Source organism: Saccopteryx bilineata, chromosome 4 (assembly GCF_036850765.1).
Source record: "Saccopteryx bilineata isolate mSacBil1 chromosome 4, mSacBil1_pri_phased_curated, whole genome shotgun sequence".
NCBI classification, from domain to species: Eukaryota; Metazoa; Chordata; class Mammalia; order Chiroptera; family Emballonuridae; genus Saccopteryx; species Saccopteryx bilineata.
This window is the reverse complement of record NC_089493.1, coordinates 102,755,738-102,775,508: the sequence shown is the minus strand read 5'-3', so window position 1 is coordinate 102,775,508 and position 19,771 is coordinate 102,755,738. Positions and strand designations below refer to the sequence as shown.

Sequence of the window (19,771 nt, the reverse complement as noted above, 5' to 3'; positions counted from 1 at the left end):
CAAAATTGTCTGTGACTCCCTATTTCTCTCAAATTAAGTCAGTATCCTTACAATGGCCTGTAACGTTTTAAGCAGTGATTTTCAACCAGTGTGCTGCAAGAAATTTTGAAATGTGTAATACTTGACTAATTAGTCAGGGGCACTGACCTCTTCTCCCTTAGATCATCAAATAAAAACACGACAACAGCCAACACAACAATAGCCATCCAGTGTAAATGAATCAAGATCATACCTATATTTTTTTGTTAGACTGGCAAAAAATATGTTTTTGGTGTGCTACAGAATTTCAGTAATTAGTTTCTGTGTGCTATGAGATGAAAAAGGTTGAATGAATATAGCCGACCTGTGTTATATTATTTCCTGTGTCCTATTTAACTTCATCTCTTGCCTGCCTTTGCTTTGGCCACCAGGGCTGCCTTGATACTGGGCACCCTTCTAGCTAGAATACTGTTCTCCCATAGAGATACAAAACTCACTACTTTACCTCCTCTATATCTTTCCACAAATGTGTCTCTTTTTCAGTAGGTCTTCCCTATTTTAAAACTGCAATCCTGTTCACCATTACTAATTTTCTCCCAGAGTATTTTCTACCTTCTGAAATGTTACATATTTTGTTTATTTTACTTATTACCTTGTCTCTCCTGCTAGAATGTAAGCTCCACAAGAAAGAAATATTTTCCTTGATTTAGTGTTAAAACAGGGTCTAGAATGTTCTGGCAGAGAACAGGCATTCCAATGGTGGAATGATTTTCTCTTCTGCAGCCTCTTTCTTGACCTCCTAAAACTAGCTTCCATATTCCATTACTCAGGGTTTAATTCCATGGTCCTTTTGATTCTTCTCGCTCTCTGTACTGAGTCAGAGTTCACTACTATTTCATTGACACACATCATAGGAGTTGAGAATGGCATAGGACTTCTAGAATAGAGAATTGTGCAGAATCGCCAATTTCCATTAGTAATCCTGAAATCTGATTTAAAATATACTTTACAGCTAAATCTAGGTTTTAAAAAATAAACTGTTTAAGTCTAAATCATCTAGTGCATGTCTTTCATTTCCTTAGTATATGACATTTTAGGCAATATTTGCAATAATGATACTACTATTATATAAGGTCTACCGAAAAGTTCTGTCCACTTTTGGAATAAAACAAACTACAAATTTTCCTTACCGTCAATAAACTTTATTAAATAATATAATTGCCATTATTATTAATGATTTCTTGCCAGCGTGAGGGCAATTTGTATATCCCATTTTTGGAAAATGTTTTATCTTTTGATGCGAAAAATTGAACCAGTGCTTGTTTGATATCTTCTTCATTTTTGAATTTTTTGCCCTTCAAAAAATTTGTAAGGACAAAAACAAGTGATAGTCGGAGGGTGCTAAGTCCGGGGAATATGGTGGATGTGACAGACATGCTTCTGTAGCATTTCTTCCTGTTGAAATTTGTAAAAATTACAGTGGCGTAAATGAACTTTATCAGTAGCCATGGGTACACTATCATTTCACACATAAGACTAACGTGAATCAACTTTGTTTTAGTTAATTTGCTACGTCAGTATGTATACATTAAGTGATAAAAATAGAGAGGCACACATGTGCGAAATAAACATGTGCTTACGTGTCGAAACTTGTGATAGAAATGGACAGAACTTTCCGGTAGACCTTATACTATAAATACTATAATCCCAAGACCTGATGGTCATAAATTAGAGATATAGTTCTGATAAAGCCAATGATATGGGTTCAAATTCTTTAAGCTGTCTCAATTTTATTTTGAATGGAAACTATTCTGGCCCTATTACATATGTCTTGAACAGAAATCGTGTACATGTTTTCTTCCCATTGCCTTTGAAGATTGGGACTATTTTTTTTCTCTGTGTATCATCTGCTATACATAAATACAGATATTTCTTGTAATCATGAAATTACATTTGTGGAATTACTTCAGAAAATAGGGTGTAATATAAAAACGCTGTTTATTTTTACAATAAAATGAGCCCTAAATGATTCTTAGAAAAACAGGAGAAATTACAGCTTTTCTTCCTAAGGAGAACATATTTATTTATATACTTAGTATACCAAAGAAAGTTATTTGCCTCACCAGGTGGTGGTGCACTGGATAGAGTGTTAGATTGGGATGTTGAGGACCTAAGTTTGAAACCCTGAGGTCTCTGGCTTGAGTGCAAGCTCACCAGCTTGAATGTGGGATTATAGACATGACCCATGGCCCCTGGCTTGAGCCCAATGGTTGCTGGCATGAAGCCCAAGGGTCGATGGCTTGAGCAAGGGGTCACTGGCTCGGCTAGAGCCCCTAGTCAAGGCACATATGAGAAAGTAATCAATGAACCGCTAAGGCGCCACAACTATAAGTTGATGCTTCTCATCTCTCCACTCCTGTCTATACTCCCCCGCCCAACTCTCTCGCTCACTAAAAAAAAAAAGGTCATTCATTTTTTTATATTCTTCCATTCCCATTTTCTTATCATGACCAAAATACCAATGAGTTATAACTTAAAGTTAAGTTTGGAACTCCACTATTCTCCAGCAATACCAAAGCCCATCACTATTTTTGTTCATATTTCTCAACTCCATCCATCTCAAGTATTTCTGGAGTTACGATGTTATTTTTAAATGAAGGGGACCACTAACTGTTACATGGTAATAAAAAGTGGTATATTCAGCCTCTTACCAGTACATCATGCACCAATGCTTGATATGTCCAGGTATGGTGTAAAGGAGTTGCCAAATCTATGTTTCTGTCAACAAGGACTAATAAAGGCCTCTGGAAGCTGTAAATATATTTTTAAAAATTACATACATCTTGATACCTGTGTATACACCTAACTTTTCTAATACTTCCCAATATATGCCACTTTGATACAAACAAAAAGTATACTAACATTCACATTCCATATTACTTTGCTTTTTAAAAAATTTCTAGTCCAGTCAGTCAAGAAAAGTAATACTGTGGAATACTCAAAGCCTGGTATAACGCTGGATTATAAGTCTTACTTAGGGAAATTTTTAAAAGACAAAGATCTATATAAATACTGTTACAGAATTATTAGTTATCGAAGTAAGAATAAACCACTTCTAACCAGATTTATATTTCACATTTTTTTAAAAAAAGGAAAAGCCACCTTTAGCTTCAGAGAAAATACAGTAGAATCTTATAAATTTACACAAATGTTTGACATTTTCATCAACTACAAATTACAATTTTTTCCCTGTAAACACAAATTTAAAAAAGCAGACTCTAGAGAAAAGCCTCACAAAACTTTATCTCATTTTAATTATATAAAACTGTAACATCATGCTACTAGGGTACCTAATTAGATAATTATTCACTTTCCAGACACTTCATATATTGTTTCACTCCATAATTACAATATAGGTGTGAAACAGACTAGACTTAAAGCAAACTGAAGCAGAAAGTCATTTGGTTCCCATGTGTTTGCTTTAGTGGTAGTACTGTATCAGAAGTATGCATTAATTTTTTTTCTTTCTTTTGGTTTTTAAGATTTTTATTTATCCATTTTTTTAGAGAGGAGAAAAAAAGAGAAGGGGGGGGGGAGCAGGAAGCATCAACTCCCACATGTGCCTTGACCAGGCAAGCCCAGGGTGTTGAACTGTGACCTCAGTGTTCCAGGTCAACACTTTTATCCATTGCACCACCACAGGTTTATGCATTAATTTTCAAAGTCATTGCTCTCTGGTTATGTTAACTATATGTATTTTCTTCAGCCAGGGATGTCTGACCATTTTAGTAACTCACACCCCACTGGGTGTACTAGCAATAGAAAGGAGGAGTGGCACCCTTACCTCCTACTATCATTTATTACTGCAGAGCTAGGTGGAAGGCAGGCAAAGGAGGATAGGTTATGAATGGACTTGTTAACGCAGCACTATTTGAAATTTGGGGTTGAATAATTCCTCATTGTGGGGAGTTGTCCTATACACTATAGGATATTTAGCAGTGTCATTTAGTCTACAACTAGATTCAAATGTATTTAACAATAGTCCCTCAAGGTTGTTAACCTCTAATTAAAGTAATTTAGAAATACATCCAACAAATTAAAAATAAGACAACTATATTATAATAATGTAAATTTTAAAAATCATCCAAATAAAATAGTTCCTTTATATTGGCACTATAAGAAGAAAATTTCGTAAGGATGACAACACAGTGATTGCTTCTATTGCAATAATCAGGTGAGAGATTGATGTTTCTGCTCCACTTAATGAGAAACACTGATTTAAGACCAGTAATAAAACCACTGAATATAATACGGGAGCTGAAACAGTTGAACAATCGAAACATAATGTTAGCATTAACTCCAAATTATAAGAACAGTATACTGTATAAGACTGTAGGTGCCATCAAACTGACTTGAAGTCTAAGGAAGTTCACTATAAAAATTATTATATCTAGAGAGCAGTTACACTCTGAGTATTAATTTATTTTCCACAGAATTTATTTTAACTGGGGGTAAGAATTAATTTTCCAAAATAACTATCTCTTCCCTTAAAATAATTCTCAGTCACTTATGTGAATTTCTTTATTTCTTCAATCCAATACTGCCCATTATTTTTAATATTCAAATGTTAATTTACTATACTGGACAGTTTTAAAGTATTTCTATTCAATAATAACTGGGCAGCTAGTAACTTTGGCATTATCTACTCATGCTAGACACACTAACAAAGATAAATGCGCCTGACCAGGTGGTGGCGCAGTGGATAGAGCATCAGACTGGGATGCGGAGGATCCAGGTTCGAGACCCCGAGGTCACCAGCTTGAGCGTGAGCTCATGTGGTTTGAGCAAAGCTTGGACCCAAGGTCACTGGCTTGAGCAAGGGGTTACTCGGTCTGCTGAAGGCCCACAGTCAAGGCACATATGAGAAAGCAATCAATGAACAACTAAGGTGTCACAATGAAAAATTAATGATTGATGCTTCTCATCTCTCTCCGTTCCTGTCTGTCTGTCCCTATCTATCCCTCTCTCTCTGTCTCTGTAAAAAAAGAAAAAGAAAAAAAAAAGATAAATGCTTTACAAGTTTAAGTTATTAGTATTTCAATACAAAAATGGAAACAAGTTAATACGGAGGAACAGGTATAAGCATTACAAGTTTTAACTTTTTTTATTACCAAGATGCTAACTTAGAATTTAAAGGAAATGGCTTCTGACCTTCAAACCCATATAACAAAAAATTTTCTCCAAGCGAGGATAAAAATGCAAAACAAAAATTTCTAACAAAAGAGAGTAAGGTAAATATTTCATTTGCATTTCAAAAGCAATCTGAGTCAAAACCCTTATCCTGTTTACATTTTTAAAAAAGAAACAAATTTCAACTACAAGTATAAGAGTATTATATCAGATAAGAAACCCCCCAAAACTCTACAAGTGTTTCCTTTTCAAGTCCTTTCAATACATTAACTAACATAATACCTGAACTGGCCAGCTCCAAGTGTGTCACCTGTAAAAAGACTGTTCCTTGCATCTCTTAGATTTTCCCGAAGTTTCTTGTCTAGTTTCTGAAAAAAGCAAATTTTACATTAAATCTTAAAGAAGTTTCACAGAATGTTATATAGAGTAATATATAATGAATTCTTAGTGTCCTAAGAAACTTGAAATTATTTTACAAAATAGCAATTCTAAAATCTAAATATTTTATCTTTATATTCAATACCATCATAACTTGGACTTCAAAAGACCAAATCCTCATCTACCATGACACTGGCCTGGCTTCATTAACAATCACTTTTCCTTGACTATTTATACTTTAGGTACAGGAAGTGCTATGCAGTAAGGACCAACCTTTTAGCCCAGACGTGACTCTGTTGTACCAATGAGGGTGACTGCATAGTGGTGGCTGCAAGAGGCTCCAGAACAGGAATGGAGTATGTGAAAGAAAGTGCCCTCCACCAGTAAGTGATTCCTTTGGGCGAATAAAACTAAAAAATGTCAGTGTGTCTTCCTCTATCTTTCCATGCCATCTACCCTCCTTCCTTTGTAGTAATTCTGTAATTTCTCTAATCTCTTACCTTTTAATCTTTAAAGCAAATTTGAATGCTGAACCTATATTTTTCTTCAATATATAGTTGGGTAGCAAAATACATCTCACTATTTAAAAAATGATTATGATTATTAATAAATATTTGCTAAATACAGTTAAATATTAAATGATTTGGGGGCATCAAATAGGTATAAAATACTATTTGGAGAAATAAGGCTGAATGAGGAATATACATTTAAGTAAAAAAAGAAATAGGGTGAACAGCACATTGGAGTATATAATTTCACTTCATTACATAGAAGAACAGGATTACTTTTTATTTTTGGTGGAATTCTAATGTTACAAAATAAAAATATGATATTTGCCTTTGGTATTTAACATATAACCCATAGCAATCATATACTTTAAATTAACAAACATTTAAGGTACTTTTAGAAAACAGTTAACAATATTTATCCTCAATGGATTTTGGCATAAACTCACCATTGCTACCATTTCTGCTGCTGTTCCTCTTGAACATCTGATGATAGGAACAGCACCTATTTTAACAATAGATGTCAGCAATGATTTCCACTCTTGATAATTAAAATGGATACTTATACAATTTATCAGCATAAATTAACATATATAGTAACATATAATAACAAAAAAATAATATATAAAAGATGTATACAATTTTAAGCTACAAACATAAAAGGATTTATAACCTCCAGAGTAAAAGCAAGCTTTCAGAAATGGACCTTTCCATTTATAAAGAAAACATTAGGGCAGTGGTTCTCAAAGTGTGCGCCCTAAAAGATTTCCAGGTGCGCCCTATGATATTCCAGATAAATATGTGCCTGTTGAGGACCGAAAAACCAACAGGGTTTTTGGAATTTAGATTTTTGGGGGACAGAGGTGTGGGGAATTGGCTGTAAACTGACAGTCTGCCCAACCTTCCAACTCACTTGCTTGATTAGATTGCAAAAGGCTGTTAAGCTGTGGTGATGGAGTGTTTACACTACCCCCTCCCCCATCCCCAGAAAGACTAGAGGCAAGTTTCTTCTATCCTTTGTTTGGTGTAAAGTTAAGATGACATGTATGGTGGGGGTTTTCTGCACTCAACACAATTAAGAGTAAAAAGAGAGGAATTCTTCAATATATTGATGAGGAAATGAGAGTTTGCTTTTCAAATATATGCCCAAACACTGAAGAAATCGCTAGGACACATCAGGCTCGTGTTTCTCATAAACACAAGAATGAAAAAACTTAACACATTTGCACCAGGACCTGCCGAATTTTCTAAATCTTACTAAGTATGTATCTATACGTATAAAAGGATAACTTTTTTGTCATTTAAAAAATTTTTTAACCCCTTTTTTACGAATTCTAAAAAGCATAACTCAAAAAATGTAACATAAAAATGTTTTTTAATGTCAGAATAAATTTAATTTTGTCGTGTTTATTTCATTTAATTACCATAAAAGCACGCTTGGACTTTATATATATATATATATATATATATATTTGACTTAATTATTATAACATTTCTCAGAAATTTGTATATAGTGTGCCTACAATTATTTGTAGGATTTTAAATTTGTCTCAACTTCAAAAAGTTTGAGAACCACTGTATTAGGGAGCCTGAAAGGCTATTTTAATCTAGTGTTGGCCAATCACTGTGACCAGATTTTTTCAGTGGGTTCACTAAATCAGCATTTTACTCCCTGTAAGCAGTTTCAGAGAGTAAGTTTAATCTCTATTCACAAGATTCACTTTAATTTGACTTAAAGGAAAAGAATGAGCACAATTTAGCTAATTCAGCAGTCTGGTACTGTTATTTTTATTTTACAAATTAACAATGAAGTATTATAGGCTTTTCTTGAAATACTAATTTAAAAAATAATAAAGGCCCTGGCCAGTTAACTCAGTGGTAGAGCGTTGGCCTGGCATGTGGATGTCTTGGGTTCTATTCCTAGCCAGGGCAAAAAGGAGAAGTGGCCATCTGCTTCTCCACCCTTCTCCCTTCTCTCTCTCTCTCTCTTCTCCTCCCATAGCCATGGCTCAGTTGGAGAAAGTTGGCCTAACCCTGAGGATGGCTCCACGATCTTGCCTCAGGTGCTAAAATGGTTCTGGTTGCAATGGAGCAGGAGTCCCAGATGGGCAGAGCCCCCTAGTGTGCTAGCCAGGTGGATCCTGGTGGGGGTGCATGTGGGAGTCTGACTCTCTCCCTCCTCCCTGCTTCTTATTTAAGAAAAAAACCCCCAAAACCCAAACACATTCTGCTCTAGCCGGTTGGCTCAGTGGTATAGCATCAGCCTGGTGTATAAACATCCCGGGTTCAATTCCTGGTCAGGGCCACAGGAAAAACGATCACCTATTTCTCCAATCCCTTCTCTCCCTTCTCTTTCTCTCTCTTCACCTGCAGCCATGGCTCAGTTGGAGAAAGTTGGCCCTCGGCACTGAGGATGGCTCCATGACCTTGCCTCAGGCACTAAAACAGATCAGTTGCTGAGCAACGGAGCAACAGCCCCAGATGGGTAGAGCTTCACCAGGTAGGTGGCTTGCCTGGTGGATCCCGGTCAGGGTGCACACAGGAGTCTGTCTCTCTGCCTCCCTGCTTCTCACTTAAAATAAAAATTTAAAAAACAAACAGATGCTTCATATAATTTAAAATGCTCCTAAAAATTGGCTTCATCATCAAATCAACTCATTAGACTTCTTAATTTTTTTATTATTGCAGGTTTATAAAGGCATAAATCCTAAAATAGAAAAAATAATTGCACTGAAAAGTTCATAGTACAAACCTAGAACACTGTCTTCTTTAATTTTTTTTGTGTGTGTGTGACAGAGACAGAGAGAGGGACAGATTGGGACAGACAGACAGGAAGGATGAGAGATGAGAAGAATCAATTCTTTGTTGCAGCACCTTAGTTGTTCATTGATTACTTTCTCATATGTGCCTTGACCGGGAGGCTACAGCCAACTGAGTGACCCCTTGCTCAAGCTAGTGACCTTGGGCTCAAGCTGGCAACTTCGGGTTTTCAAACCTGGTTCCTCCGTGTCCCAGTCTGACGCTCTATCCACTGCGCCACTGCCTCGTGAGGTCATTGTATTCTTTATATGCTGCAACTGTTACATTTTAGATTCTATACAAAGCATGCTCAGTCAACTGCAGAAGTAAAAATGACTACTAGCCAATTTTTAAACTTTGTTTTGTTCTGATGGCAGTTATTCATGCATGTCATAAAGTCAAATTTTAGCCATGTATAATGTTAACTCTCTTGATTCCAACACACTGAAATGATCCCCACTTATAATTAGATATGGATTCATTCAGGTTATTTCTACATATAGTCTAAATAAGTGCATGTGTGGAGTGTATAAAAAAAAAAAGAGGCCCTGGCCGGTTGGCTCAGTGGTAGAGCGTCAACCCAGTGTATGGAAGTCCTAGGTTTAATTCCCAGCCAGGGCACACAGGAGAAGCACTTATCTGCTTCTCCACCTTTCCCACCCTCCTTTCTCTCTATCTCTCTCTTCCACTCCTGCAGCCAAGGTTCCACTGGAGCAAAGTTGGCCCGGGTGCAGAGGATGGCTCCATGGCCTCTGCCTCAGGCATTAGAATGGCTCCAGTTGCAATGAAGCAATGGCCCCAGATGGGCAGAGCTTCGTCTCCTGGTGGGCATGCTGGGTGGATCGCGGTCAGGTGCATGCGGGAGTCTGTCTCTCTGCCTCCCCACTTCTCAATTCAGAAAAATACAAACAAAACAAAACAACAACAAACAAACAAAAAGAGGATATTATAGTGTAACAAAACGAGTTGTGAAATAACTCACTTTGAAAAAGTAACCAGAAAGACTTGAAAACTTACCCAGTGTAACAAAAAAACAGAAGAGGCTGTCAACAATAGTATCCATAACAGTTTCCATCTCCGTGTCCGTGATGTCTGGCCTATTAATAGCTAAAGTGACACACGTAAAGGAGGAAAAGAGACCAAAATTTATTAAATGCTTAAAATTACTAAACTCCTAATCAACACTCAGTTTGACAACATATGTCATGCTCAAACAAAATTTTTTATGCTTTAAACTCTACAAGTATCCATTAAAAATTATATTACCTCAATATGAGTAATAATGAGTAGTATCAATATCAGAGTAATAATAATAAAAAAAGCCACCACATAAAATGTACAAAATTTTTACCAAAGTAATAGAAAAATACTGTATTCCATAATTTTATTCACAAACACTAGATGGCCTAAAGAAGCTACTGATCTTCAAATACTGTCAGAAAAGGACAATGCAAATCAATTATGAAAGACCAACATCACATGTCATTTTCTTTTTATTATAATGAGTTATATCAATTTCTTTTCTGATCTAACTAGACTCTACAGAAGTGGTTCCCAAACTTTAGTGGGTATAAGAGTTATTCTAGGAATATCAAAGAGAAAAAAAGTTCTATGGAAGCTGTTTAAAATGAGAGATTCTAAACCCTTTCCCCTAGAAATTAAATTCAATAGGTTTGAAATACTGTAATTCTAAGAAATATGCAATTTTGACAAGTACCTTAGGTGATTCTTGGGGCTATATTTTCAGAAACATTGCTGCAAAGACCATCCTTGACAGTCAGAGACTTTGCCTTATTCATCTTCCTATTTCTCACAATACCTAGGCCCAGTGTCTGACAAGGAGATGCTCAGTAACTCTTTGTTAAAAGATCAGACTAAAGCGTTATCTATATAATATTTTTAAGTTTTTGACATCCTCAATGTGAAAAAAATATTAAATTCAATATAACCTGTGATTGGCATGAGAGGGAAAGGAGAATCCAACTAGATATATCAAAGTATTTATAGAAATACTTTGTCCGTATAGACAGAGAACATAAAAATAATAAAGAATTCAACCAGGCAACACAGAATCTGGATGAAAAAATGAGCTGCTACTTGCTGGTACAGACTGCATCTATCCAAACCAAGGGACAGAAATGGCATAAGAATATATTGTCAAATATGTAAAATCCGAGGACACCAATCCAAGAAAACACTCAGCTCACTTTGTTAATCACTGGTATAAGAAAATCTATATAAAAAGTCTCTAGCTCCCCGATACTATACCCTAGTCCCACACTCTGAGAGCTGACCTAAATAGTTAAAAACCTGCCCATCAATAACATCAACTCACTTACAGTATCAATCGACTTTATTTGAGATAGTAGTCTGAGTCTCACTGAGACCATAAATCTGCCTACTTTGGTTAACAAATTCCCAATCCATGGAAAGCAGATAACCAATTCCCTGCCTCAGTATATTTACACTTGGAATAATCTGTTAAGTTCCATTAAAGCATTTGTACTGTTTGAGAGGATCTGGCACCTGGTCAAGAGTGCTGCCTCTGGGGTGAGCACCTGTGTTTAGTAACTTGGTTCTGCCATTTCCTTATTAAGGTACTTAATATTTGATACTCAGTTTCCTCATTTGGAAAATGGAAATAATACCTAACTCACAAAGTAATTCTAAGGAGTAAATAAGTTTCTATTGTAAAGTGCTTATTTATAAAGCAATCTATAATTATTATTATATCATAACTATACCACTGAGAATCTGGGCAATTAAAGATGTGATTATACTTATATTTGTACTTTAAATTCAATAATTAATTAATTTCAGATGTGAATTTTTTTAAATTGAGAGGTAGTATAAGAAAATTAAATTGTAAGTATTTAAATCTTTAATGAACTTGGATTAACTATGAATTTAATTATTTTTAAAAATTACTTATGCCTGACCAGACGGTGGCACAGTGGATAGTGTTAGAGTGGGATGCAGAGGACCCAGGTTCGAAACCCTGAAGTCGCTGGCTTGAGTGCAGGCTCAGCCAGCTTGAGTGAGAGGTCGCTGGTTTGAGCGTAGGATCATCAACATGACCCCATGGTCACTGGTTTGAACGCAAAGGTCACTGACTTGAGTAAGGGGTCACTTGCTCTGCTGTAGTTCCCCAGTCAAGGCACATATGAGAAAGCAATCAATGAACTACTAAGGTGCTGAAATGAAAAACTGATATTTCTCATCTGTCTTGCTTCCTGTCTGTCGCTATCTGTCCCTCTCTCTGTCACAAAAAACAAACAAAAAGTTAAATTTTGGGCAGATTGTGCTTATTGGATTAATAAATTTACCTGATCTTGTATCTGAAGTATTTAAAAAATAAAATTTAATATACTGAATTTATAAATTAAAACTGTTTGAGGGAATTTAACAAACTAAGCTCGCTAAATAAGCTTGTTAAATGGGACTGATTAGAATATAGTCTGTTCCAGTTGAGTTAACTTATTAAAGAAAAAGTAAAGGTGTTTGTTTTCTGTAACCAGATTTATAAGTACTGTGTCAAAAAATAATTTTTTTAGATTTACTGATTTTTAAAGAGAAGAGAGGGAGAGAAATGGTGGGAGAAGCAAGAAGCATCAACTCATAGTAGCTGCTTCCTGTATGTGCCTTGACTGGGCAAACCCAGGGTTTTGAACCAGCTACCTCAGCATTCCAAGTCAATGCTTTATCTACTGTGCCACCACTGGTCAGGTAAAAAATTTTAAGTTTAGTTTGAAGACTTAAGGGAACTAGGTTTTAAACATATAACTTAAATAGCTGATTAATTTAAATTCAATTAATTGTAAACAGACTTCTATAAATAACAACTATCATCAAAAATCTCTTACATAGGTAATTCAGCAAATAAACCCTTTCAGAAATGTGTTTAATTTCAACAAGAAAGCATACCAAGGAGCTCAATGAATCCAAAAGACCCATGTTCTCTTTTAGGTAGTTTATCATTTGGTCCACTTTCATAATAGGGCACAACTGGCATTTTGGGTAGAAAACTCTGTGCCAGCATGGTTCACATACTGCACAGCATTCAGCACCCCTAGTCCCTGCTCACTAAATGCTAGTAGCAGCCCTGTCCATTGTACAATTGGCACTTATACATTTCCAAGTGCTCCCTTGAGCGGGGACATATTCCCTACTTAAGAACCACTGAAATCATAGTTATCAAATATACTAATCCTCAAGCAGAAAATTAATGATTATTTCACTAAATTGGCTAATTACCTCTATGGTCTACAATTTTCTTCAAAATATTTGACATAACTAGCCTGACCAGGCAGTGGCACAGTGGACAGAGCGTCAGATTGGGATGCCGAGGACCCAGGTTCGAAACCCCGAGGTCACAGTTTGAGTGTGGGCTCATCTGGTTTGAGCAAAGCTCACCAGCTTGGACCCAAGGTCGCTGGCTCAAGCAAGGGGTTACTTGGTCTGCTGAAGGCCCACATGAGAAAGCAATCAATGAACAACTAAGGTGTTGCAATGAAAAACTGATGATTGATGCTTCTCATCTCTCTCTGTTCCTGTCTGTCTGTCCCTATCTCTGACTCTCTCTCTCTGTAAAAAAAAAAAAAAAAAGAAAGAAAAAAAAGAGAAAAGATACTTTGTTTTTAAAAAATATATATTTGACATAACTAATCAACGGGTAGAAAATTTCAGTTAAGCAAGATGAGTGAAGTTACAGAAATCTGCTATACAACACTGTACCTATTATTACCAATATTGTATACTTTAAAATGTTGAGAGTAGATTTCATGTTAAGTGTTCTTACAAAAAAACAACAAAGCAACATAGACAATATAATGTATGTGTATGTATATATGTGTATATGTGTGTGTGTGTGTGTGTGTGTGTGTATCTGTGTGTATGAATGTCTGTTAATTTTAATCTATATCACAGGAATGGTCAGTTTACCAAAATTGAAATACAACTTTCAGAGGTGGTTAGACAGCCTTTGATGCAATACCAATACTCAATACCACTACTGTAGAGTTTAACAACCTATAATTGAGAATGGTACTTATACTTCATTCTGTAAGCTGCTGACTCCTTGTTGCTGTCTGATCTTGACAAACAGCAACACTAGCCAACTTCTTCTGAGTGTTTACCACATGCAGAAAATTTTCTAGGCATTTTATACACACTAATCCATCTAATGCTCAAAAAAATTCTATGAGGTAGATAGTATTATTATCCTCATTTTATAGATAAGGAACTAAAGCACAGAGAAGTAAAGTAACTTGTTCTTTTCAAAGGGTCAAAGTACTAGAAGATTAAATGAAATGAATCTTACTACAACAATGGTGTCTTACTTGCCATTAGTGAACCATTCATGTAAGGTGCTGTGTGGTACCCTAAAAGGTAAAAACAAATTGGCCCTTTGCTGAGCTTACATGACAGGTTTATCAACTTAATGTTGTTTATATGTGACAGAATTCAGATTGAGATTCATATTCTTCGTGTGCTTTAAAATAATCTTATTCAGCTCTACTGTATAAACAGGGCTGGTTTTGTAGTGCACTAAACTTTTCATTTTTTTTAACCATACACCATTCATTTTGTTAACAATGAATTCACTAATCCTATTTTTACATACCACGATATGAAACAAGCTCCTTATTTTGATTACATAACACAAACATATCATCTTCCAAAGTAATAAAATTGAGATACTGATCAAAAACCTAGAAATAAAAGAAAAGGTTTACAAATCAATTTTACAATATTTAAAGCTCCTTTAGTTTGATTTAATCTACCAATGGCAAAAACGGGAAAATACAATTATATAAAATAGCTAAAAATTATACTATGTAGCTGATTGTCTAACTGGGTAAGAATGATGAGTTAATATCAAAAAATAATAAAAAGACATTGAGCAATAAATTACCAAGGAAGAGAGTAATGTTTTCAGAAAACAAAATTTATAAAGACAAAAATTTTTTAAGAATTATGGTTAGGAAGGGAATAGATATCAATTCTGAGGAAAAAGCACAACTAAAATTTTTATAGTCAGTGTACCCACACTTTCCTAAGAAAGTCACAGTAACTTTTCCTATCATTAACATTTATAAGTGAAGAAAAATTATACTAAATCTTTAAAAGTATAAATTAGGGGATAAATGAAGAAAATTAAAACTGTAATTGAAAAAATAACACTAAAAAAGAAAACTACTTGAAATATGTTCAATTCAGTTAAATAAATTGAAAACCATTACTATTATTTTATGTAAAATTAATAATTTTGGAAGAGCAAGAACATTAAGACATAAGCTTCAAAAACTAATCAGATATAGTAGTAAACTACATCTATGACTGGACTATCTAAATCTATCAGCAAGAAAACAATGGAAAGTAAATGCATGGTTATTTAGTCTCTTATTTGCTCGATACCACTCCCCAGTATTTCATTTATGTCTTCTCTAAATTCAAGAAGCACAAGGCACATTAGGGCTATAAACAAGAATATATTATACTTTACAGATTTATTCATAAGCTGAACCTGTCACTACAATGTAGAATTGCTGGCCTATTGTGAATTTCATCTTTCTTATAATATGCAACATAGCTTCTTTTGATCCTCTCTCCTAAGAAAAGATCTAGAGATTGTATGTTGAATATAGTGATTATAGATAATACAAGTTCAGTCTTTCAGATTCACTACATAGGTACCCTTTAGTTTTGTTATTTTGCCTACGTCAAGTTTAAGATAATTCACATTATCAGAACTTTTTCTAAATAGTTCTTAGGTGGTTCTGGTCCTTTGTATATTGAACACCTATATCAATTAACAGGTTTCAGAATATTACTAAATTTATATTAACAAATTGTCATCAACCAACCAAAATCTCTTACCTTGGCTACTTGTGGTACTGCACTAGCTGCTAATGCTGCATTTGCAATATCTTCCAGTTTACTTCTTGAAATAGCAGAAATAAAATTTAAATAATATGATTCATAGAGTTGATTCCGAAGATCCTATAAATACAATGAATACTTCATTCTTATAGGAAATTATAAAGGATAGTCGTAAATAAAAATCTTTTAGATACTGTAAGAGCAAGGTTTGAAGGAAAATGTAAGTATTTTAAAAAAGGTTATATAAAAATGACAATCAAAAAAATTATCCCCCTGGATTGTTAGCTCTGTTGGTTAGAGTGTCATCCCGAAACACAAAGGTTGTAGGTTCAATCCCCAGTGAGGGAATGTATGGGAAATGATCCATGAATGTACAATTACGTGGAACACTAGATGAATGCTCCCCCACTTCCTCTCTCTGATTCTCTAAAATCAATCATTTGAAAAAATAAAGTATCCCAAGAGAACAAAGTTATGAAGAAGTAAGTATTGGTTATTTGATTACCAGACATAACTAATGTATATTTTAATAATTAAAATATACAATATTTAATTGTATATTTATCAATATACAAATTTATCAATTTATACAATATTGATAATTATATTATCAATAAAGTTCTACTAATTACCATATTTTACAAAACTGCTTTCAAATAACATGTCTGCATTTCTCTTAGAAATATCCAGAAATGGCTCTCTTATATAGAGAAATGCTTATACTTGGCAGAAGATACTTGCTTTCTACTGCTCTGATCATGTTATCACAACATGTTACAACAAATAATTCTGTCACCATGCAGACATAATTCCAATAATCAATTCCAGAAGTATTCCTTCTCAATCATCCAAAAGAAGTGTGATTTACCAATATAGTAATTCTTAACTCAAATTTACTTATCTTCTTCAATTTCAGGCAAACTGATTTCTATATAATCATATTTTTTCAAATTTAAGATACTGTCAATTTTAACTGGCACCATTATTTTATGTAATGTAACAGGCATCATTATTTTATATAACACTAACAAAGAATTAATGCTACCGCCTGACCAGTGGTGGTGCAGTGGATACAGTGCCGACCTGGGACACTGAGATTTTAGCTATGATACCTCAAGGTCATCGCTTTGAGCGCAGGGTCATCTGCTTGAGCTCAGGGTCATCGGGTTGAGTGCAGGGTTGCCAGCTTAAGTATGAGATCACAGACATGACCCTTTGGACATGATCCATAAACAAAACCTTTGACTTGAGCCCAAAGATTGCTGGCTTGAGCCCAAGGTAGCTGGCTTAACCAAGGGGTCACTGGCTCGGCTGAAGTCCCTTGGTCGAAGCATGTATGAGAAGCAACTATGAGTTGATGCTTCTCATCTCTCTCCCTTCTTGCCTACCTGCCTGCTTCCCTGTGTCTGTCTATGTCTCTCTCTAAAATAGAAAAAAAGAATTAATGCTTCCAATAAAATTCTATAACACATCATCAATTATAAGTGGATCTGATTTCAGAGATGTTGAAATGTGAAAAACTGAGGAGTTGGAGACAATGTGAGGGAGGTGGCTGAGCTGAGCAGTGGTTCCATAAAAGCTGGGAGATTCATGAAAGGATTGAGAATTGAGACTGAGAAAATATGTTGAGGATACTGAGAGCCGTATTTCTCACTGTCAGAGAAAGTTACAAACTTGTAAAGGGAAAAAGGAAAAGCTTGAATGAATCCTCTATTTCTGAACTGAAACAGTTTTTGAGGTTCTCTGTCTAAATAGAGAAATAAGCAGGAAGTGACAAAATTAAATACAAATATAAAAGTGTGTGTACATGGACATATATGTTTCCTAGCTCTCTGTTTAGTGAGAGGGCCTAAGAACTGTGACACCTTAGCAGCAATGCCCAGATGCTAACTTCTAAATACTATTTTCTACAAAACCACCGGGCTCCTCAGACAACTACACAGTTCAATCTTGGGCTGGGACAGAGAAAGTACAAAATGAGACTGGAACATCTTACTTTGCCAGAAAAAGAAGAGGTCAAAGAATGATGGAGACATTTGAAAAGGACAGAGAAGTTGAGCAAGGTTGCACGATACAAGCTCAATATGTAAATCAGCTGGCATTCATTATCTATACACTTGCAACGAGCAATCCTAGAAATAAAATTAAGAAAACAATTTCATTCACAAAAGCTTTAAAAAATATAAAGAATAAATTTAGCAAAAGAAGTACAAAATTTATATTCTGCATACTACAGAACATTATTAAAATTAAAGATCAAAATGAATAGAAATATATGTTCATGAATCAGAAAATTTAATATTGCTAAGATACCAATACTCTAAAATTGATCTACAGATTCAATGCAATCCCTATCAGAACCGCAGGTAGCTTTTTTACAGAAACTGATAAACCTATCCTAAAATTAATATGGAAATTCAAGGGATTCAAAGAAGCCAAAACAATGCTGAAAACAAAGTTCAAAATTGGAGAACTCAATTTCCCACTATTTTGTTTTAAGTGAGAGGAAGGGAGACAGTGAGACAGACTTCCACATGTACCCCCTCACTGGGATCCACCTGGCAACCCCATCTGGGGCCAATGCCAAATCAACCAAACTATTTTTAACACCCAAGGCTGATGTGCTTGGACCAACTGAGTTATTCTCAGTACCTGAAGCTGATGCTCAGACCAACCAAGTTGGCCTCAGCACCTGGGGTCAAAGCTCAAACCAATCATTCCACTGGTTGTGGGAAGGGAAGAGGGAGAGAAGGGGGAAATGGAGGGGGGAAAAGCAAACGGTTGCTTCTCTTGTGTGCTCTGATTGGGAATCAAACCTGGGATGTCCATGTGCCGGGCTGACACTTATCCACTGAGCAAGCTGGCCAGGGCCTATTTCCCACTTCAAAATTTGTTACAAAGCAAGAGTAATCAAGACAGTGTGGCATGACAGCACAGGTCAACGGAACAGAACTGAGAGTCCAGAAATAAACCAAAGTATCCACTGGTAATTTTCAACAAACCTGCCAAGAACATTCATTGGAGAAAAAATAACTTCTTCAAAAAATGATGCTGTCACAACTGGATGGTTACATGCAAAAGAATGACACCTCAAATCATACACAAAAATCTCTGAAGAAAACAGAAATTTGGCAATGGTTTCTTAAATATGATACCAAAAGTACAAGTAACTAAAGAAAAAGATTAATTTAAAATTAAGTTTCCAATAAAAAAAACTTTTGTGCTCTAAAGGATACCATCAAGAGAGTGAAAAAACCTATAAAATGGGAGAAAATATTTGCAAATAATATACTTAATAAGGGTCTAGTATCCAAAACATGTACTCCAACAATGCAATAATAAAAAGACAACCCATTTAAAAATTGAACAAGGGATGTGAATAGATATTTCTCCAAAGATATACCACATCGAATGACACTTAACATCACTAATCATCAGAGAAATGCAAATCAAAACAATAGTGATACCACTTATACCCATTAGGATAGCTACAATTGAAATGTTAGCTAATAAAAAGTACTAGCAAGGATCTGGAGAAATTAGAACCCTCACAAACTGGATGGAATATAAAACGATACAACCACTTTGGAAATTAGTTTTGCCATTCCTGAAAAGGATAACTAAGTAATCGTTTGACCAAACAATTCTGCTCATATGTATTTATGAACATAAGAGAAATGAAAACACATGTCTATGTAGAAACTTGTACACAAATGCTTACTTATAACAGCTAAAGGGTGGAAGTAACCTATTAACTAATGGAAAGATAAAATTTGGTATATTCACACAACAGAACATTATTCAGTAATAAAAAGGAATGAAGTACTGATACATGCTACAATATGAACTTTGAAAACATTATGCTAAAAGAAAGAAGCCAGATACAACAGATCATGTAAATGATCCTCCTCACATGTAATATACTGAAAACCACTGAACTGTATGTACTCTGTATACTTCAACAGGGTGAATTTTATGGTATGCAGGGTAAAACAGAAAGCCAAACATCACTACATACATAAAACACCAATTATGTA

The 19,771-nt window shown here is 35.1% G+C and overlaps 1 protein-coding gene across 4 annotated transcripts in view; it reads right to left on the bottom strand.

Moving 5' to 3' along the window:
• Positions 1–19,771, bottom strand: part of SCFD1 (sec1 family domain containing 1) — a 130,963-nt gene that overhangs the window by 95,559 nt on the left and 15,633 nt on the right. For all 4 annotated transcript variants that reach the window (XM_066277651.1, XM_066277650.1, XM_066277652.1 and 1 more), the window contains 6 exons: positions 15,732–15,854; positions 14,476–14,563; positions 9,870–9,959; positions 6,503–6,558; positions 5,452–5,537; positions 2,691–2,790 (listed from right to left, as the gene is read on the bottom strand). In XM_066277651.1, the coding sequence (XP_066133748.1) occupies positions 2,691–2,790; positions 5,452–5,537; positions 6,503–6,558; positions 9,870–9,959; positions 14,476–14,563; positions 15,732–15,854 (543 nt within the window). The remainder of the gene's footprint in view (positions 1–2,690; positions 2,791–5,451; positions 5,538–6,502; positions 6,559–9,869; positions 9,960–14,475; positions 14,564–15,731; positions 15,855–19,771) is intronic.